Source organism: Branchiostoma belcheri, unplaced genomic scaffold, assembly GCF_001625305.1.
Source record: "Branchiostoma belcheri isolate BF01 breed outbred unplaced genomic scaffold, Haploidv18h27 scaffold42, whole genome shotgun sequence".
Taxonomy (NCBI): domain Eukaryota; kingdom Metazoa; phylum Chordata; class Leptocardii; order Amphioxiformes; family Branchiostomatidae; genus Branchiostoma; species Branchiostoma belcheri.
In genome coordinates, this window is record NW_017804043.1 from 1,923,300 (window position 1) to 1,946,125 (window position 22,826).

Consider the following 22,826-nt stretch of genomic DNA (forward strand, 5'->3'; position numbering starts at 1 on the left):
TCTTTGTGTGTTTGTGTGTGTGTGTGCAAGCACGTGTTTGTATGTGTGTGTGTGTGTATGCGTGCGTCAATGCATGCATGTGTGTGTGTGTGTGTGTGTGTGTGTGCGCGTGTTTGTGTGTGTGTGTGCATGCATGTACAAACATGTATTTGCGTATGTACCGTATGTGTGTGTGTATGCTTCTGACCAAGCCAAAAGATAGGTCCGCCATCTATGAATAAGAGTGTCTTGGAATAGCTCCTAAAAAGCTTTCTACCTAAAGATCTGATCTATACTTTTGCCCTTTTGCTTTATTACGTGGGTAATGACGCGATGTATTGCCAGACACAATCCTCGGCCAGGGAGCCATCTATGTGCCTGCGTTCTATCGATCAGAACGTAACAAATCTTTCGCCGTGCGTAGTATTGGACATGGGCTAGGGTTATTCTAATGACTGCTTCAGGAAATGTACCAGTAATAAAATATATTGATCTAGTTTGAAGATGAGTGACTTTGTTTGATCAGCAGTCTAAACTCCTTCTTGGTGAAGCATTCCTAGAATTAAACTGTTCATCAATCTTAATATAGCCTACATTTAAAATTATGCTGATTTGTTTCGTTGGTCTCTGTCTTTCATACATGTAAAGCGAGAAATAGAAAGATTGTCTAGTAACATTAACCAAGAGATAAAATCAAGATGCCTTTATTTCATCCAAATAGTTTCCGCTATTTCTTTAAAACAATAGTTCTGTGATTTTATGCATGTAGAATATATCACGTTTTTACCGTGGCCGACAAGAACAAAATTTTACACCGCAACTTTTGGTGTTTTACACCGCAACTTTGGGTGTTTTACACCGCAACTTTTGGTGTTTTACACTGCAACTTTGGGTGTTTTACACTGCAACGTTTGCTGTGTTTTACACTGCAACTTTTGCTGTGTTTTACACTGCAACTTTTGCTGTGTTTTACACTGCAACTTTTGGTGTTTTACACTGCAACTTTTGCTGTGTTTTACACTGCAACTTTTGCTGTGTGGAAAACTTACACCCCTCCCCTTTTATAATGGACGGTCCCCCTGTCAGGTCAAAGGTGACAACGATGGCATGCAAACTAGGTCGACTGAGTTATCCTTTTCGTGGATACAATCGACCGTACCGTGGCCGACAAGAAAAGATGGCGTATAATGTAAACAAAAACAGCGATCGCTCGTATACAAATGTAGAATAATATTGTATACAATATTTATAGTTAATAAGACATCTAATCATTGTTAATTAGTCAATCACTAATTTATAAACTGTCATCATGGAGGCAATACAGTGTTGTGTAAGTATAGTAAAGTTAGAACACAAAGAAGAACAGACAGAATTATAAATCATCAATTTATTCACAGCTTGATCAATTTCTTAAGATCCCATGGGTACACATCCTTCCTACTTCTGAGACGTCTTGACTCCATCACACCATCTTGGGGTGGGGTGGGGGCAGGATCTGGAAGTCGGTCGATTGTTGTGACGCATGGCAGCAAAAAGCAACATAATTTGTAATCACTGGACCTGGTCGGAACATTTTAAAATTTATCCCGATCTATAGGCCAAAGCTAGAAAAACCTTTAGAAAAAAACTAACGTCACAACGTAGCCAAGCTTTTCCTCTAAAAAACTTATGCACGAAAAGGATAACTCAGTCGACGTAGTTTGCATGCGATATGCCATCGTTGTCACCTTTGACCTGACAGGGGGACCGTCCATTATAAAAGGGGAGGGGTGTAAGTTTTCCACACAGCAAAAGTTGCAGTGTAAAACACAGCAAAAGTTGCAGTGTAAAACACCAAAAGTTGCAGTGTAAAACACAGCAAAAGTTGCAGTGTAAAACACAGCAAAAGTTGCAGTGTAAAACACAGCAAAAGTTGCAGTGTAAAACACCCAAAGTTGCAGTGTAAAACACCAAAAGTTGCGGTGTAAAACACCAAAAGTTGCGGTGTAAAACACCAAAAGTTGCGGTGTAAAATTTTGTTCTTGTCGGCCACGGTACGTTTTACTGGTATCGAAAATTAAGTGTGTTTGTGAAAGAAAGACACATTTTGTTCATAGAAAATCTTTGCATTCAACTGCACTACACTTAGAGAACTGTTGTTTTTGGTAATGAATTGCTCTCCTAAAACAACAAACCAAACTAATAGGGGCCACAGACCCCTTTTCCCCACTTTGCCCAGTGGGACTTGCAGACAATGGATAGTTAACTCAGCAGTACTGCTGGGTATATTGATTTTCCCTTAGACCACCTGTCAGCAAAGTACATGTAAATGTTAGCCTCCAGTCAGGCTGTAAGCATAGCAATTGATGATTGAAAAATGAAGGCCCCATTTTTATGCTGAAGAACAGCAATTTCCATAATGACAAGTTCAAAGCTGTGTGCAGTAGTCATTTTAAACCCGTGGGGGGAAGGGGTCTGATCAACACCAAAAGTTCTCAATCTGTGATCTTTATGATATTGACATTTTGCAAAGTGGCCTTGATTAAAATTTAAAGACAGAATCTTAAATAGAATCAATAAATTGCATGATATCATTTCTCTTCCCCATAAAGATCCCTACTACCTCGTGATATTTGAAATTTTGAATCAAAATCTCAGCATATTCGAGACCTATAGCGTGTAGTTCTTTTACTAGACTTAGTGTTCTTGACCGAATGCTAGGTCTTTCATACAACCCCCCACCCCCCAATTAAGTGTGAAATTGCGATCCAATTTCATACAATCCCTCCCTTAATTTGTAGTTACTGGACTGAAAACTTGGCACGCAAACTGTGTTATTATCCAGATGCATACGGATGAATTAATATCCTTCCTATTGTTGCGCGCATACTAGAACGACAGATACGATTTGTACAATTAATCTACCTCAATTATCTGACCACCTGTCATTTCCACCCACCCCCCTCTAGGGACAAATGGAATATCACAGCATGTGCCAACTGATAAGGATGTCCACTGATCAAATCAGATGTTTTTTTCCAGGCAGCTTTGAAGAAATAAATTATTGAACACTCTAGTTCCAAGCTAGACTGACAGGACTGTTTGAAATTTGAGCAGAAAGAATGCTTATTTGAAAGCGTGACGAAATTGTGGGGGCTAGCAATAAATTGCATGGAAATTGGAATTTGCTACCATGACAGGAAAATTCCAAAAGTTATGAGCTTGGTAGATTAATCTCCATAGACAAATGTCAGGCCAACCTTAGACCCAATTTACACAGGCGGGTAAAAACCTGAAGTATGAAAACTGTGTATGCACACAAGCATGAAAATTGCAGATGATGCATTTTTCCTGGGTGTAAATTGGCCTGGTTTGCATTCAGATGGTATGTTTACTGGTATATGATCTGAACATACTCGCTCCAATTTACATGCAGAAAAAATATGCTGTACAGTTTTTGTGCTTCAGGTTTTGGTTCATGACAGTGTGTAACTTGGGTCCAGTCGTGTGTGTAGTATACTTGTAATGTGTGTGGGTACTGTTACTGTAGTTGAAAAGGGGGGAGGGGGGCACCACAGACCTAAACCACACCTCTCCTTTGATGCCTGATTAGGTCCATGTGCAAGTCCAAATTGAAGACAGGTTTTTAACCCCAGACATGAGCTCATGCATCCGGATCACCCCAGCTCAAACATGTCTCTGGGTTGTTTCTTTCCCAATCAGGGAAGTCTGCTGTGGTTTCCTTATTAGTCAGGCTGGAACTATTTGTTTGTTTCTCATTAGCCATGTTCTTTTTTATGTAGCAAGATTAAATTGTAATTTCCAACACAAGAAATTGGACTCACCCAAATTTTCGACGTACAGCCGAAAATTTGGGTGAGTCCAATTTCTTGTGTTGGAAATTACAGTTTAATCTTGCTGCATAATGACTTCTACCAACACAGATGAACTTTCAACATGTTCTTTTTTGTCTCGGCTGTAAATTTTGCTGAGAACATAGTACAGGAAGCACCGTTTGAAACATTATTAGTAGGTAAGGAAACATTGAAATATTTTAGGTAAGATACTTAAAGGTAGCACTCAGACCGTTTGAAATGTTTTTGGCGACGCCTTTGGGGCGGAGGCATTTGTGTAAGTACTACGATCGCTTTGAAAGAATTTCAAAAATTACACGAATGCGTTCCCCAGGGAATTGGTTTGGAGGAAACCTTCGGCCATGTGGTTTTTGCATCAAGCAGGTAACTTACACCGGGTCCCCACGTGCCACCCATCCAGATGCCTGGCATGATTAATTAGTGGTCATCCGTCTTCTCCCCACACCATGGACAGAGAGCACAGCTGTCTTTGGCCAAAGACCATATTCAAACAGGTCACAGAGAGAAAAGAAATTATCCGTCCTTTTGGAACCCACAAAAGGTAAAAAAAAGTCAAAGGAGTAACAACTTCAGACCAGACATAAAATCCAGTCTCTGGTGAAGGATAGAGTGATGTGGAGGATGGTTTTCAGTTTGGTTCTAGCGGGAACTCGACCAAAGTAAAGTAAGTAAGTATGTCATCATAAAATCTATATTGCTGGGGAAGAACAGCTGATTCCTCCTATACGTGTATTTGGTATATTGCCCCACATCTCCTCCACCCATCCTGTAAATTTCACTACGTGCATGTCTTTATAACATAGGGAAATATGTTTTTCTGATAATTGTAATGTAGATTGCTAGCTCCACCACATGAAATAATATATATCATTCAGTCGTCGCCTTGGCAATGATTTTTATTGCCTCAGCCTTGTTTAGGTTGAGGAAGCACTGTTAGAAGCATATCTTAGCCAAAAAAGCACTGTTTCAGTGTTTGAAACATTTTTTAGGTAAGGAACTCAGGAGGCACTGTTTGACTTTGAGATATCTGTGTGGGGACTATTTGTTTGTTTTGAACAAACGCAAAGTTTTGATAAGTTCTAACATACATGTAGATCTTATGTTACAATGTACAATTGATATAGATCTATTTTCGTATTCTTGTACTATGGTTGTGCTTTGATTGGCCCCAGACTTGTATTGTTTGTTTCTGCACCGTGGGTCCGCTACCTGTAAGAAATACCCTTTCCCTTTGTCCCCTTGCCTCACACACACAGTTCCTTGAAAGAATAACCTGCTCTTTCAGTCTCCTTCTTTTTTGTCCCACTCTCATTGTTATACCACGACAAAAGCATACGGTGAAAACGGTCACGACTTGAAAACAGGCCACACAATTTTTCAGTGTTGTATTTAGTGTGTTACATTTTGTACTGTATGGATCAGACAGATGACAGATTTTCATTTCATCTTTGTTCAGTTTGAAAAAAGTCATCAGAAAACCCATAAAAATCCACATTTGAACAGATGGTTTATTACAAGAAAGCATTTTCTGTGGTCTGTCAGTATGAGAAGCCTTCTAATTGGCCATTAGTGACAGGTAACCACAGTAAGATAGCCATCTAGGTAGACTTCAATATGAATGCTTTTCTCTCTCTGTATTCAGTGATCCGGGTATTGTTTAGTTCCCAATTGTGAATGACTCCATGGGATTTTTCAGAAGAAACCTGGCTCATGTTACAAGCACTTTGCTGGTAGCTTAGGGGGTCTTGGCAAATGGCTATTGTCAATCAGCACAGCTGCCCTGCAAGGGTGCTCCTAGGGGGTCTTCACTTAGAAGTTGATTGTTTGTTTTGTTCACCTTTGCTGGAAATGTTACTTTTCCAGTTGTTCTGCAGAATTGAAAGCCAGAAATTTCAACAGAAAAGCTAAGATTTTGACGATTTCGAAAGGTCGCTCTTGGTTTGGGGATCATTTCCAATTGATGTATTTGTTGTAACTGTTAAGCTGTTATTAGAAACACCTGAGTTAAAATGGGTCAGCCTTGAGGAGCTTCATGTATCTTTAGCAAGGCCCTCACCTCAGGGAACAACTCATAACCTGCATCTTTTCCCTTTTAGACATTTTATGGTTACTGTAATAGCCTGTGGTAGACAGTTGAAAGTCTGAATTATAGCTAATTTACATAGCATCCAAGATGTTCATGATTTTAAAAAGGATTGACTTCAAAATATCAGAAAATGCTTTAGCCCTAGCTCTCTAGTTGACATTCAAGTTGAATTCAAAAGGAATTCTTTCACCTTGCAGTTATTTTGTTTCTTAACCATGATCCTTTACCTTCATCGAAGTTCATGTAGATAAGAGATTGTTACTATATCTTAATTGTCAGTTCTATCATACTTGCTTTCTGTTCAATGTTTTACTGAGATAATGAACTTGACTAAATTGATGTCTCCCTTCCTCAGAAATTGTCAAATCTAGGTGCTTGAGGATTTCCAGCACCCTAAAGCTTGTCTGGGGACATTCTTTCCAGCAATTTATCATTCTGTTATCTCAGAAAATACTGCAACCTTTGGCAGTGCTCTCTATGTTAATGGGCATGCTTTTACTTTGAACTTCAGACATGAAGCAAAATTAGCTACTTGACCTTGCTCAATGTAAATCATGGCTGATACGGTGAAGGCAAATATAGGGCTCGAAATAAAACCTGCATATGCAGGTAAAATTGGACCTGTGCAGGTATTTCTGATGTCTACCATCTAACCTGCACTGGTCCATGTACAATGTACTGGGTATATGCAGGTTAGTGCAGGTAAAATTGGACCTGTGCAGGTATTTCTGATGTCTACCTGCATCTAACCTGTACTGGTCCATGTTATGGGTATATGCAGGTTAGTGCAGGTAAAATAGGACCTGTGCAGGTATTTCCTATCTGCCTGCCTGCATCGAACCTACACTGGTCCTTGTAAAAAAACTATTTTGAGCCCTTGGCCTGAAATATATGTGCCAGGTTGTGTTGTGGTGCTAGTGCTACATTTACTTTAGTCTGAGCAATGGACCTAGCATTGGCAGACACCACTACTATGCGATGCATCCTACCTATGCGCTCCTTACAGTAACATAACCTGGATATAGGGACATTGTAAAGATATTTACCACCAGAAGCCATGTTAGTCCACCAACATGTAATCATCCCTAATGACAGTTGTGGGGGGTGGGAGGGGTTGGCTAGTTACTAGGATGCCTCCTTCCTGTACTTAGTGCTAATGAGCTCCCAACGGTACACAAAAAACAGCTATAAACATGCCAATTACACAGGCTATTGTGTGCCATTAACACCCGCAGGTGGGATAGCCCATACCTAAGGCCACACCAATTTAATTTCTTGGTTAACGGATTCGCCGCTTCATTTTTTTCTGATTTGCAAATAAAATTAAACATTCAGAATCAACTGCAAAATGCTCATATTTTCCCCTGAACAGCCCTTTTCTTACTACTTGTTACAGTCATTCCATCTTTCAATGCAGTGGTATCATTAAAACTAAAAGTTCAAAATTCATTGCTTAAATTTTGAACCAGCCTGGTGTGTTGACTTCATAGCTCCTATCGTACCATTTTGGGCCATAATAGGATGTCTAGGCCTGTTTTTATTTTTATTTTTTTTCGCCCGCCCGCTCCATTATTTTCCTAGAAAAATCCGTTAACCAAGAAATTAAATTGGTGTGGCCTGATGGTAAGATGGGACTAGGTAAAGATAACGTCCTTGGATAAATGTTATGGTAAGAAGGAACGTGGAAGAAAGAGCAAAGCCTTAAGACTATTTTACCCGAATCTATGATATGCAGCAAGGATCTAAATGATGGAATTTGTACAAAATCATTTCTTGCTAGCATTTTAGGATCATGGTGCAATTGTTATTTCTACCTCCCTGCTTTGGGGCTTGAATTGTATAATTAGGGAAAGATAATTAGGAAAAAAAGTTGAGCAAAAGTCCATGCTCCAGACCGACATGTCCCCAAGGAAATTTTGGCAAAGCCCTGGCAATAGTCTGGCATCCATGCTTCTCAGGATCTACACAGGGACTGTGTACTAGCCCTGACTACAGCCTGGCATCCAGGCTAGCCTACCCTTATTGAAGGACATGTGTGATTGGGGGTTTAGCTACTGGTTCCTAATGCTGTCTATGTTGTTGTGTCCCATGACAGGTGTATTTGTTTCTCATTGTCCTGTGTGCACAGCAAACTAACCAACAGTTCCTGACATTAGGACCAGACAATACGGACTGCATTCCCCCCTCCCACCGACACTTTACATTGTGTATCCAACAAACACTGTCGGTGCTTCAGTGTTTGCCTGGTGTTAGCTATGACGTCTATGGTCTTTCCTTGGACATACAATGTACCAATGCAGGGATTTGTTAAGTCCTTGGCTGTGTTTGAGTTTGTGTTTTCTGTTAAAAGCTTTATGAAGTTGAAAGGAGGGGCTGTTAGCATCAATCTTTGTCCAAGATTTAGTGAACTTCAGTTTCTGTGAAATCTATACCCCTAGGTTTTTTTTCACTAATAATAAAAGCCAAGGAAACGTTTCTTTAGATTCTTATGTAAAACTCAACAGCCTTAAATTGTCTTGCATAAGCATACTGACGTAAAGGGCCTCTTTGAAGTTTCTGAATGCAAAGTAAAGGATGTACACGTATTTTAGATGCCGTATTTTGAATGTCGCTGTAAATGACAGGCTACAGCACTATTGAAGCCTGAGGCCTTTGAACTGATAAGGTAGGAATCCCACAAGTGCTCCCCTTTTAATCTATGCCTTTGGAATTTGGCACTGGCTAGATACCGGGAATTATTCCGAACATTGCCAAAGCATTTTAACTGTAGAAGTAGAAGGTCTCTTGAGCCTCAAAGTATGTGATATAACATGTTATTATGATTCAAGGCCAGGCTTTGCAATGTATTTCAGAATTTTTCACTGCATCAGAGTTTTTTTGAGGTCAAAATAACATAAAAAGGTTTGGATCAGCACTGGGTAACCATTGATGATCGAATATTCATTTCAATGTACAAAATGTATACATTGCTCCCACAAAAATAAATAACGTCAAGCTATAACTAGTATAAGACCGTTTTGAAGCTGAAAACGTAACCTTAGTGTTGGTAAGCCCAGTAAAGGCTTCACTTTAACTTTTTTCAAAAGCAGTTTGGAATCAAGTTAGGATAATCTAATTGATCTGTCCGGAAGGAAAGTGGCCAGATTGCTAGAGGTCGTGACATAAGTGAAACATCGACACTCGTGTTTGTTTGAGTTTCCACCAGGTTGGGAAAGTTTGTTTTGAGACCAGACCTTCCCTGTTAGTCCGGAGTCACAGGTTTGTTCTAACAGTTTGGGAACAGTTAAGCCACATTTCAGGTGAGAGAAACCATCTGGTTATACTATGATGTTATAAGTACATACTTCAACCAAAGATGAATTTGGTGCATTCCTGACGTAGAAAGACTACTTATTAACAGCTTGTTTTGTATATCTGCCTTTCGGTTACAGTAATTTTTCTAGTTTCTTGTACTTTTGACAGGTTCGTTCTAGTTTAGAAATAAAAATTTTCTTTTTGTCTGTCATTCTATATATAACTGACGTAGAAAATAGAATCTTCTATCCCCCACCCCCATATCAACTTTGGAATGGAATGATCCTTATCTTTCCAGATAGCCTGTATAGGCCAAAGGTTACATGCTTTTGTGGTATTTTAAGTGCTCTCATGATGTCCATTAATTGAGGTCTCATTTTCAAGTATGTTGCTAGATATTTGCACTTTATAGAAACACTGTGCCTCGATTATCAAAGGTGCTGTATGTGAAACAATTAATAGTTTAGTTTTATTTTTAGTAGCAAGATAATTTACAAGTTGAAAATTTATGGGAATCATTGACAATCCTTCCATACTTCCATATTAGGACTTGCTCCAAACATTGATGCCCTGGTGCTCATTAGTACACAAGAGTAATGACCTGGCATGTCAGAGGTCACAAGGTCATGACCTTATGATGACCCCCTGATAACTGTTGTGTGTTTAGCTGGTCCTGGGTTGGACAGGGTACATAGAATGTGTAAACACAGCTAATTATGTGGTTCTTGGGAAATTAACAGAAATTTTTACTGATAGTATATTTGTGAGGCAAAAATGTGATGTTACGGACAGAAAATGGTTGCTCGTTTTGCACCATAGCCTGGATCTAGCTATTTGTTGGTGGTACCAAAAAAAAGGGACTCTGTCTTCTTTTTCTTGTGTACATAGCTTGTTTTGGGACTCTTCTAAACTCTTCAAGTCCAAGAGCTGATTGTGTCTTGTAGCCACCAGAAGATCTGCTTGGATGTAGGAGATTTCCAATTTCTGACTTTAAGAAAAATAAAACGCATTCATTCCTTTATTCTTGTCTTCTTGAAAATGTTCAAGACTGTCACAAACATTTCATGACTTTAAAGAAATTAAAGTTTAAGCGTTGGAATGTCACGGTTACAACAGGACTACAAAAAGAAAGAGAGAAATGAAGTAGAAAAGTGTGACTATTGGAGATCGGAATAAGCCAAACCAAACCATTCCTTAATAACTTTCTTCTTCTTGAAAATGTTCTTCAAGACTGTCACAAACATCTCATGATCTTCAGCATGGGAATGTCACGGTTACAACAACACTACAAAAAGAAAGAGAGAAATGAAGTAGAAAAGCGTGACTGTACGACAGAGGCACTTAGTGTTTGTCACGGCCTGCGCCACACATGACACTGGCGCCAAAAGAAGGGCCAAAGGTCATGTTCATGGGTCAGTTTTGGGAATGGAAAGAAAATCCTTGTTATGTGACAACCCAGCGTGAGCATTTCATGGTGCATATTACTTCTGTATAGCCAAACAAGACCTGAATATTGCTCATACCTGTGTCTATAGATTTTGCATGCGGCGGTCTTTGTTTGGCATTTGTCGCTGAGTTTATTAAAAAATTACTAGAAGGAGTCATTGTATTAAAAGAAATCATTGCCAAGCCATCATATTCAATGGCAAAAGTACATCTATCAATGTCATTTTATATAAGTACAATATAGTAAATTTTGGGTCTAAATATATCTGAGGTTAGGTGTATGTAATTATGATGTCTAGAGGGGAATTTGAAGAAAATAAGTCACAAGATGGATGTTTTATGGTATGATAATTAAAAGAGACGTTTGCCCATATATATTACTATATTAAAGTACTACATAGTGAGTATACATTTAAGGTTATGTGTAATTGAAATGTCAAAAGGAGAGGTTGTGTTGGATGTTGACATTAGAATAAATTGCTTTACTGCTTAATATTATTTGCCTTAGTATGAAAAGAAGTGCTCCTTCATATATTTAATATTGGCTTGTATGAAAAGGACATTTACATTGTACATTAATTGTTGGGTGTACATAACAATATTAGAGGAAATGATTTTTTGTGCACAGTGTATTCCGCTAGAAATGAACCATAAGTTGGATTGGCAAGTGTCAATGCCTACATGTTCATATTTGGAAGGATATATGACAAAAATGATTGAAATACATTGTAGGTAGACTCTATACTCTATAACTGTTAGTTTACAAACATAGATTTGTATATTCCAAGTCATTATGAACTTCAGACTGTTAGCATTGCAAAGGATGCAGATTTCAAAGTGATTATGTATATTTGTGTGAGAACCGTGCAGTGCACAGGTCACATGCATACCCTGGTCAGCATACAATCTCAAGCTTTGGGCTGCATGGTACATTCCACACTACAAAAGCCAGGCATTCCTACACACAGTTCTTGTTCTTTACAGAACCACTGAAAGGCAACCTATAATTTGGTTCAGTTCCTGTGAATTCACTCTTTCAGAGTGTTTCAAAAGTCGAACAGAAGGTACAACACTGTAACCAGATGTTATTCCAAAAACACTTGTTTTTAGGGCACTAAGGAATGTGGAACATGTGTTGTTTTATCATGCAGATAATTTTTAGGGGCTGAAAAAGTAGATTTCTCTGGTTTCATGAAAAAACTATCCCAACTTGCAAGGGTGACATAAGGGGGAAACTTGTATGTACTTACAACATTCAGTTGATCATGTCATTCATGGTGTGAATTTCTATTTTCATACAAAATAAGTTCTAGACAAGCCATGGAGACAAAGGAAAACATAGTGAACACAATTCCACAGTCTTTGTTAGTGGTGGCAAAGAAACTAACTGCTTTACAGAAATTCTAAAAATATGGAAATATCTCATAGCATCTCTCAGGTGTTGACAGGTTATAAGAAGGTACTCGTCCAGGAGCCAAAAGGGCAACTTTTCTTCTGTTTTGTTTGCAAGAAAGTTCGACCTTTCCTTTACCTAATCCCTTGAGAACACTTGAGCCCTTGTTTCCACTCTCCAACCTTCCTCCTAGCAGTTAAGACAGGACAGGTAACTATGCCATGCACCTGAAAGAACCCTGCATTCTCCACATACCTCAGCAGCAGTGGTGGTGGAACCACCTACTAAAATTACACAAAAGAGCTCTGACATTTTTGCAAACTTGCTGAGTAAATAGAAACACAAATGGCCAGAGAGAGAAGCAACCTTCTCAATAATTAAGACACAGATTTTATAGGATTGTAGATGAGCAAATTTTATTACCTGCATAATTGATAATGATAAAATATTGAAGAGAAAGACAATCAAACTGACCAATAAATTTTTATTAACTTTTTTTGTACATGTAACTGTTTGTTTATCAAGTTAGCAACTAATATTAGTAGATCCGAAGTATATAGCAAAGTCAATAGAATCACTCGTGCTTGGTAAATTTACCTACTTAGAAAGGCGATTTGCTTTTCTAAAACAGTATTAGCTCAGTTTCTACCTTGGTGGTTTTAGAGAAAGCAGTAGAGCTCTGGTGACTACTGTAAGGTGTGTGACTTTCTGCCAGTGAGAAAGATTACTTCAACAGTATGTATACATGGGATAACCACATTCTGCCCTCAAGCACAAAATGTGAGATCTTTGCCAGTTTACACAATGTCAATACTACTGCTAGTATCTTCAAACATGTTATTTAATTCCAGTTTGCTGTTCGCAGCTCTTAAGATGATTACCAGAACTTGAGCTGAGATCAGGCTATAATAAGTTCATTCATTGGTTATTTGATATATCTTATAATTATGGAATATATATTATTTAAATTCATTAATTTTGGGACTGTTAGTAAGATAGGCACTAGTATATGTACTTAGTGTGTCCTTGTATTAGGTAAATTCAACCCATATTTTCAGCTAAATATTGAAAATAACCTTACAACAGGATGTACCCAACTACATTATAACACAAGTTTCTTCTTGTTGTTGTTTCCAGTCGTCAGACTACTGGATCCATGTGAAGAACCTTGAGAGCGATGAAGGAGGGATCCTCGACGCTGACGACCAACTGTGCGATGTGGCGGACGACAGAGAAAAGGTGAGTCAAACCATTGTTTGAGTGAGAGGATCAAATACAGGAGATAATGGTTCTTGTAACACAACCTATTTTAAGACAATTGCCTGGATGATGTTTCAGTAGCTCTTCAGTTACCTTCCCCAAGGTCTTAGAAGTTACATTTTTCATAGAATCAAAGTGTGTGTGTGTATGTCCATATCTCTTTCAAAGCGATATGGACAAACACACACAAACACAATCACCCACACACTCATAGTTTATACACTGTACACACACACACACACACACACACACACACACACACACACACAAAGGCATGCACGTGCACACGCGCATGCACACATGCGCACACATACATGCACACACACACGCACACATGCACGCACACACACACACTCACATACGCACACACACACACACACACACTCACACACACACACACACACACACACACACACACACACACACACACACACACAAACACAAACACTCACACACACACACACTGGTTAGACTTTCACAAGGCTAACATAGTTGTACACAAACCCTGATACTGACATCCCCTGGCCCTCCCTCCCCAGACATGAGACCAGAGTTACACAGTGCCTGCATGTTTAGAGTGAAACATGTGGCCTGGATTCCTGACTCTGCTCGGGAACATCTTGTTTTTCACCTCCTGACAAAGACAGCCCTGTTTTCTTCAGGCTACTCAAGGACCCTGCTATTTGGACAGTCAATACTTGGGGAAGTCAAACCAGGGATAATCTTAGAAGTTAGAACATGGGTGTTAGACTCACGTTCTCAAAGGACTTTTGAAGGGGAAAAATGGTGTAACTCTTGTTTATCATCAATTCAATATAGCTTAGTTGAATTAAGGACCAAATAGCTTAGTTGTTGCAGGTTTTCAAGGCGGTTGTGTCTAGTTTTAATAGTGTCTTCATGCCTTTTTCTGTGAGGGGTAGAAGCCATTTTGATTCACCATGAAACCCTAGCCGGTCGCTTTAATTCAATGTCAGGGTCATAGTGGGTCACTTTAATTTACCAGGCCTACCTGAATTTACAAGCATTGTTGGCCCTCCTAAATTAAGTGTCCAGGATCCCCCCATACAGATCCACAGAGAAGTCCTGACCTAATCCCCCATGCAGACCCTCAGACAAGTCCTGACCTAAGAATACCACCCAGACACAAGTTGTAACTGGCCTTGACACGCCTCCTACTTACCCCATCTGTTATCAGTGTTATCTGTGTTATGTTAGTTCTAATTTGGGAAGGTAAACTTAATGTTTCAAGGCCACAAATCTTTTGTTTGCCCCTTATTGTACCAAACAAAAACAAACAGGTTAGGATTGTTTTTGAGGGTCTGGTTTCCTGTCCTACATGTAATTGCCTGTCCAAATTTCTGAATTTGAAAACTTTGAAACTTTATTAGAACTTGATTGATTGAACAGGTCTTCGTCATAATTTGCAACGTCTTTTTAATTTTTAAACCAGTATGCATAAGCTCCAGGCCTCAACGTAGCAACTAACCAAACTTACATGTACCATAATTTACTACATTTATATGCAAGGTATATTTTCTGTATTTTAAACATTATACAGTCAGATGTGATTTTAAAAAAATGTTTCTAACTCTGCCAGCACAGGTGCACTTTGTACAACATCTTGTTGACAGAAGATGTGGGTGGTATAGCATGCATGTGTGACAAAATGTTCCACCCCAGTGTTTTCAATGCAAACAAAACTTGACTTTAAAGCAACTAAAGATTCTTTGCAGGCTTCAGGCCCAGAGGAGTATAGCAGAGAAGACAAGAAAGGTTCTGGAAAAAAATTAGATTCAAAGTTCCTAAAATTTGCTGCCACATGTCTGCTACATTTAGCCCTTAGATCTGATTGTGGAACACTTGTATGTTTACTGTTATAGTTACAGAGACCAAAGGTCAGTACCTGACATATTTGTACACTGAGAACACAATACAGCACTATCAGTCAGGTGTGAAGGTTTGTGAGTAAAGGGTAGTATGTACATGGTAGTCGTGTTTCACAGTGTTTATAGCAAAACAGCGGTTACACCTTGTTTTTCTCAAAACTTTCAAGGAGTGAAACTACATGATACTGATGATATCACAATATCAAAACCAAGGGATCATACTCCAATTATGCCTAAGATCCTATATATACACACGTAGGCAAAAACTTGACATATGAAAACTGTGTATGCGAACACAAGCGTGTGAAAACTATATTATGGAGTTTTGAAACATCATGACTTCTGATAAAACAAGAGATGAAAACATCACCGAACGCAATCAATCCTACAACTTACAAGCAACCATCTCTACATACCTGTCATGCTCACTAGTGCATGTACAGGAGCCCACAGTTAGTATTCTAGTGTTGTACATATGTTCTAAATCTGTTCGTAAGGCTGGGACAGAGTGTAGGCTTAATCTGGATTTAGTTTTAAGTTATCCTCAATTAGCTTGGATACAACAGTTTGACCCTCTTTTGAACATTTAGGGCATTCTTCAACTTTCAACCCACAAATGCAATATTAGGAGAACCTCATCGTAAACTAAGATGCAGATTTTGTAAATTTTTGTTTGCTCCTTACCCAAGAAAATAGTTTCTACTTGAAAACTTTAACTTTAAGTTAGACATAAGTTTTTGACACAGTCTGATTTTACCTTTAATTTAGATGATTCTATATCTGATAAAGTTTTTAACCTAAATGAAAATCCTAGCTTCATATAAACTTTAACATTTAACTTCAATGCATCTCAAATGTCTCAATTACACAAATACCAAAATATTATTGATTAATTGCTTCATGATATTGCAATACAACTGATTTGATGCAGATATGATTTTACAGGCCACTTTGACCAATGTTTTGTTTCGTTTGCCTGGATGTTTTTTTAGCACATAGAGAACACAGAAAGACAGTGCATACCTGTCCCTACATTAGCCTTGGGTTATTTAGTTTGTTGGTACAAGACGTGTTGTTTTTGTCCCCCATGGCGGCTATGTAAGAACATGTGGTGGGGTCGTGTATTGTGTAGGCCACGCTCCACCTAAACTAAGGCTAGAGCGTGCCTCATATCCAAACACTGCGGTATCTACCGCCTATTTGTAAAATGATCTGTCTTGCTTATGTTGAATGGCAATGGTAGAGTACGTGACAATGTTGTATACTTGTAAAAATCATTTGAATTCTTTAGTAAGCTGCTTGCGAGCCACCTACAGTATAAGAGAAATGCTGTACAACAGCTATGGAGACTGTTCCAAACTTTCAAGATACGAGTGTCTTTTTGTTATTCTACATTACCTATAAAAACTGCTATGTACACTAAAAACAACATGCATCATACCACACATATTACTAGACGACATGCCAAACTACATATGAAGGCATCAATTCAAGGGATTGTGAGTTACAGCCACAAATTTATGGACACAACTAAACATAATACTCCTTTTGGAGGTCACTGACCTGCTTCATGGAGCAATACCAGAATGAAAAAACAATAAGTTACGTATAGCATTTAGTCTTGTCACGTGTTACAATACAAACTTACAGCACTGAATTTAAAATTCTACTGCAATTAACATCCAGGAATAACGTAATATGGAGGTTGCCTAATCATATTTAGTGTCATTTGAAACTTGAAACTGCCATTTGAGACTGTCATTAGTGTCACTTACTAAACATAAAAGAGACATGTTAGTTAAAGCACAGTACATATACTTACAAATTACACAACATACATATATAGCATACATACAGTGGATACATAAACATTTAGTAGTTGATCTTTCTAAGGCAACAAGAAGCTTTCAACTACATCATAAGGGTTGACATATTTCCTGTCACTAGGAGTTAAACAGGCTTAAAAACCATGACAAACCTCCCAATGGTTAAGTTTTTGTTACTGTTATCTCAACACATGACTAGGTTCCATCCATTGTAAGACCTCTCCATCTAAATGGTACATTAGGCGGTTAAGTGTTTTCTCATTCAACAACCCTGCCAGCACTAACTACACGTGTATCAAACACCCTCTAACCTGTTGTCAAGTTACCTGGCCACCTGGTCAGGTATTGTATTCTGCTCAGGTATACAGGAGCATCATTTATCAATCCAGACAGCTGAAACAGTGTAGATTTCTTCTTACTGGCATTTCGAGATGCTTGAGTTGGCTTTCTGGTTGTCTGTATTCTTTTCACGTATATTGAGAGACAGTTCGCAATGGATGTGTTATTTTCTCAGTAAGGTAATACCAGTGATTTGTGTGTGCGATGTCATGGATATAGGGTTTAGCTGCATTCAACATTGTCCTGTTAGGGTAAGAAAAAGACAGTTCTCTGTGAGGACTGTGAGAATTGGTTGTGTAGAAATTTCGACACTAGACTAGAGTATTTTGTACTCTAGTGTCTTATAAGCCCATACAGACTGGGTGCATAAACTGATAAAGCACAAGACACATTCATTCCAGATTTCTAAACAATGCTGTAAAATTGCAGTGAAGCATAGAAAAAGTTTGTAGTCACTGTACAAAAGGTATCATTGAGAGGTTCAATTTGCACAATGTTATAAAACAAAATCCATGGATCTATACATGCCATTACCCCTTTGTTGTATACATGTAGATGATGTTCTTATGTTCTGTTACTAGTGTTAGCCAGTTATTGGTACAAGTAGGCGTCATCAATACAGCTTGAACACACTAGTTCCACCATGCAAACCATGATAAATCTAACCACTATAATTGTCTTTCCCTGCCCTCCAGTTGATAGCCAACTATGATGAACAGGATGCCCCTCCCGTGCCACATAACGGTGGAGACGGCACCAGTGCGAGTTCCGTCGGCACAGAGAGTCCTGACATCTTCCAGGGTGACCACGACAGGGGCAGCTTCACACACTATGAGGATGAGGGGGTGGACGTGTCAAATGCCATGCTCAAGAAAAGTAAACAATTTCTTTATCAACAAGTTCTTAACTTTAACTTCCAGCTCAAAGGAATGTTGGCTTTTGAAAAATATTTATTTTAAAGTTTAAACCAGTTAATTGACAGAACAGAACAGAACGCAGTCTGTCTCTTTGTCATCCCGGTAAGATCTCATTTTGGAGTTCTCTTGTTGATAATCACGTGACAAGAGACAGTCATAAAAAATACAGGCTTTAGCTAGGTAGTGATGCCCCCTGTCCTTGTCCAAGGTACTGCGTTTTCTTAATCAAATTCTCAACTGTTTAACTCCACTCTTCGTGAAGGAAAAGTTTGAATTTCTATTTGTTGGGAGTGAAAGTCCAAGGTAAGATCCAAGTATAGTAGTCATGAAAACTAACAACGGTTCTGTCTCTCCCAGACACCCCCCTTATCGTACGCAGAGGCAGCGAGCCGTCCCTGCCCACCATCATCTCCCCGATCTCCCACTCGGACGGCAGCAAGTCTGAGGACAGCATCCTGCAGGAGCACAACCTGCAGAGCAACAAGCGCTGGTCCACGGCAGCCATCATGGACGACGTCGGCAACCAGAGCGGCGGCGATCCCGTCGCTAACAGCACTCTCATCGTACGTCTGTGTTCTTGTCTGTGCTTTTTATGTTATTCACATATGTTTATTGAGTATCAGGCAAAAAGCACAGCTTGCTTATGTGACGCCTCTTACTCTTGTCTGTGCTTTGCTTGTGGCATTACTTTAAAAATCTTTAAACTTGAAAACTTGGGAATTGCTCTTATATATTTGTCTGAATTTGTTTATGCTTCATTGATAGTTTAGTTTACGAAATATCTTTTGAATGGATGAAGAAAAAAATATGCAAGTAGAAGTATAAATACTTACTTGTAATTGACAACAAAAGTTGAGTGAGCAAAAATTTTTACCTTTTTGGAAAGTATTGCAATTGTGTTTTGCTGATATTAGTGATAAGTCATTTTTCGTCCGTAACGTTGTTTCATGCATCAACAACAATACCTCTAAAACAAGCACCCTTAACCCTTTCATGTACAATGTATATAATATTTGTGTCCTGTAACGGCATAATAACTGTTTGCTCCACGTTTCCGCGTTCCCAGCCCCACTTCTTAACTTTAAAGGACAACATTATCCTAACAAACTAACACAGTACTGAGGCAGCCACACGGGATCCAAGGTACCTCACATGCCCTGCTGGAATGTGGAAAATGTCTCACAGTGTCAGTCAACTTCAACTTTTATGAAAAAAAGACAGTAACTTTCCTCTCAACTTCTTGGAGAAATGTAGAAGTACTAATGCGTGAAGGTGAAAGGGACAGTAGGTTTCTAATGAAGCATCGGTGTAGTTTTGACATCTTAGCACTAAAAGTGCACTTTTGGTCACACTTTAAATATTTAACTTTCAACTACATTTTTCTCACTTGCCAACTTTTTGGCTACTGGTACCTTTCTCTGGGATTACTGAATTGTTACTGGTGAGAAAAATTTCGCTGTGGTGAAAGAATTTGGATATGGTATAATTTATCAAACTGACAAAACAGTACCGAGATCTTTCTCTTCTGTGATGGCCAGTTAACCACTTCATCAAAGATTACATGATCTTGATATCAAATATTAATTTATTTGTTAAATATTATAAAGATTGTACAGTCTCTTTTATGAATGCCTAAAGCATCAAAAGCAAAGCTTGTAGTCAAAACATTCTTACCGTCTCTTTGTTCAGGAGCCCAAAAGTCGAAGAAAAATTCTTTCTCTCCTGTGATACTCAAAAGTAAGGCAATAAAATCTGTGGATACAAAGATTAATTGATCTTTCTCTACTCTGCCTAAGACACCAAAAGTCAAAGAATCCTTCCCGTCTCTCCGTTCAGGAGCCCAAAAGGCTACAAGAAATCAAAGGAACAAGATTTATCCTGTGATACTCAGAAGCACGGCCACAGTTTGTGGATACAAAGACTTCATAATCTTTCTCTTCCATGTCTTAAGCACCAAAAGTCGAAACCTCCTTCCCGTCTGTCCGTTCAGGAGCCCAAAAGGCTACAGGAAATCAAAGAAAACGATCGTACGGGTGGGAACGGTGGGGAGACACTGAGTGCATTCTCCAGATTCGGGCGGGACTCAGCGCGACAGTCCATCCTCGGGAACCACCCGTCCATGGACAGATGGGCCGAGGCCGCCGACCATGCACACATGAAGGTAAGTTCACCGCCAACTTTGTTCTCCTGGTTCTCAGATGTGAAACAAACAAACAAACAAACAAACAAGAAACAATACTGTCACAAGTGCGGCGTAACAGCAGAGCGTTCGGGTCAGAACCAAGAGGTCCCGGGTTCGAACTCTGCCTTGTCAACGAGCCCTGGGTTTTCTCCTCAATCTGCTCTGAAATGTTTGAGAACCTAGGAAATGAAGTGGTGTGTGTTTGTATGTATGTGTGTTTGTTTGTTTGTGTGTCCATCATTGCAATCAGCTGCCCCCTTTTAACCTGAAGGGCTCTAACCCTCGTCTACCTACTGACTTCTGTTGTAACTGTTGTACAAATTTGGTAAGGGAAAAAAGGTTTAATCCTGAGCTAGTCCTTACCTCTCTTTATGAAAAGGCAGGGATGTTATTCATTTCACATTGTGTTACATTTCAAACTGACAATGTTTACAATGATTGCAGAATAGTGAATTCCATGGACATGGTCAAGTTGATTTGACAAACGGAAAACACATAATGTCTCAGTGAAGTCTGTCCCAGTCTTGTCTAGACTTTACAAGTGGATAGACCCCTAGCAAAAATGCTGATTTTGGAAGGGAGAAATTTACACAGAAGCCTAGGTAAATCTATAAAAGTACAGAAGTCTATAAAAACATTCCATGTCAGTGATCAACGCTTTCATTTTGAATTGACATCTCGTCTGTGATTGGCTAGCCTGTGTCACGTGTATGGAAGAACTCTCCTGTCATTGGCTAACACTACTAATGTAGTCATAAAGAATGCTCTTGCATTTTTTAACAGTCAGTCAAATGTTGTACCATACAGGGGAAAGGTTTGCTGCGTTTCTTTATGTTTCCATGGTGAGGGATATGGATTCTGAAATGTAAACAAGTTTGTTTATTTGTTTTGTCAGGCGGAGACGAGAAAAGAGCCTCTTGGATTGTCCAGTGATGACTCTCAGGAAAGCAGGTAAACTTTTACAGAATCACTTCAGATTATCAGTTTAGTATCTCTTTAGTATTTACATATGCCATCAAGAAAGTGATTTCTGGTATCATATCATTATTATTTTGATGTCATATGCATAATGCTCTGCAATATAATATAATGTAAAGGGTGAAAGAAAAGTGACAAAAATTCATCTTCATCTAGTTGAAGAAAGAAAATCTTTCAAATATTTCTGTTCAATCAACCTTTTTAGTTACGGCTTGACATTTGACATTAAGAAAATAGTACCAAAAGCAAGCTATGAATTGCACCCCATGTTTCAGAGTTTTCTCATCTAAAAGTAGAGCTGCTACAATTTCATTCTAGAGTAATATTCCTGTTATGTCATCAATCCAGTGTTTCCAGTGGCACCAACAAGTTAAACTATGCACAAGCCCTGTACTATCCCTTTGAAGTGTGTTGTCAATTTTAGCACAGTGCCAAATGTTAACATAATAATAAACATTGAGGGGCGTTCCTGGTGATATTTCAAGACAGGAATGTGTTATTTTTGTTTCGCCGCATGATTTGTTTGTTCTCAGATTTTTTTCATAAAAAGTACCCCCCCCCCCGGTAAGTATTAACAGGCCAAGGCATCCTGTTATTGCCCAAATACTACAAAAGAAGCCATGAAGGCTGGTTGGTAGTTCAAACAAAGAATTTTAAACTTATAATCAAACCACTGCATTGATAGATGGGAAGACTGTAACAACTAGGAAGACAAGGACTTTCTTCCTCAACTGTTTTGGGCCAAAATATGAGCATTTTGGAGTTGATTCAGAACCCGATTTCCTTTTTTTGCAAATGAGGAAAAACGAAGAAGGCAAACCCAAGAACCGATTGATGAAATTTGTATGTCCTTTTTAATATCAGGACTGGTGTGCCCACTTTAGCCCAGATACCATTTCCAACATTTCTGTCCAGAGGCAGTTTTGTTATCCATGGCACTTGCCTTGTTATTCTCATGAGGGGTATTGAAAGCAGAGCAGGAAAAATATGTGGTATGCAAGAAGATATTCTGATAACTTTACCTAAGGGGCCTCACCTGGTGCATGGGAGGTAGATTGTTGGCATGACTGAGGTAACCATAGTAACTACAAAATGATTGACATATCTTTACTGGAAAGCCTGTGCTCTCTTTGTATACCTAGATTACATGCATGTTCTATTGTAGACAGCTAAAGTTGAGGTTGATCTCCATTGAACTCCAACTCTCTCCTTGCAGTGACGGGTCCAAGATTGTAGACATTGACAACGACGGAGGCCCCCTGGGGATACATGTAGTACCTTATGTCGACAGCAGTGGAAGGTGAGGATAAAATACTAAACGTCTGTTTTTGTTTAAATTTTAGATACAAAGGATGGCATCCATACTAAGACAATGCAGGGCTCAAA

The 22,826-nt window shown here is 39.0% G+C and overlaps 1 protein-coding gene across 1 annotated transcript in view; it reads left to right on the forward strand.

The window, feature by feature from the left end:
* LOC109478083 (partitioning defective 3 homolog) overlaps window positions 1-22,826 on the forward strand; it is a 61,092-nt gene that overhangs the window by 7,944 nt on the left and 30,322 nt on the right. Inside the window, exons 3-8 of the mRNA XM_019779551.1 lie at window positions 13,190-13,291; window positions 18,059-18,239; window positions 18,638-18,843; window positions 20,271-20,441; window positions 21,358-21,413; window positions 22,657-22,740. Of these exons, the coding sequence (XP_019635110.1) occupies window positions 13,190-13,291; window positions 18,059-18,239; window positions 18,638-18,843; window positions 20,271-20,441; window positions 21,358-21,413; window positions 22,657-22,740 (800 nt within the window). The remainder of the gene's footprint in view (window positions 1-13,189; window positions 13,292-18,058; window positions 18,240-18,637; window positions 18,844-20,270; window positions 20,442-21,357; window positions 21,414-22,656; window positions 22,741-22,826) is intronic.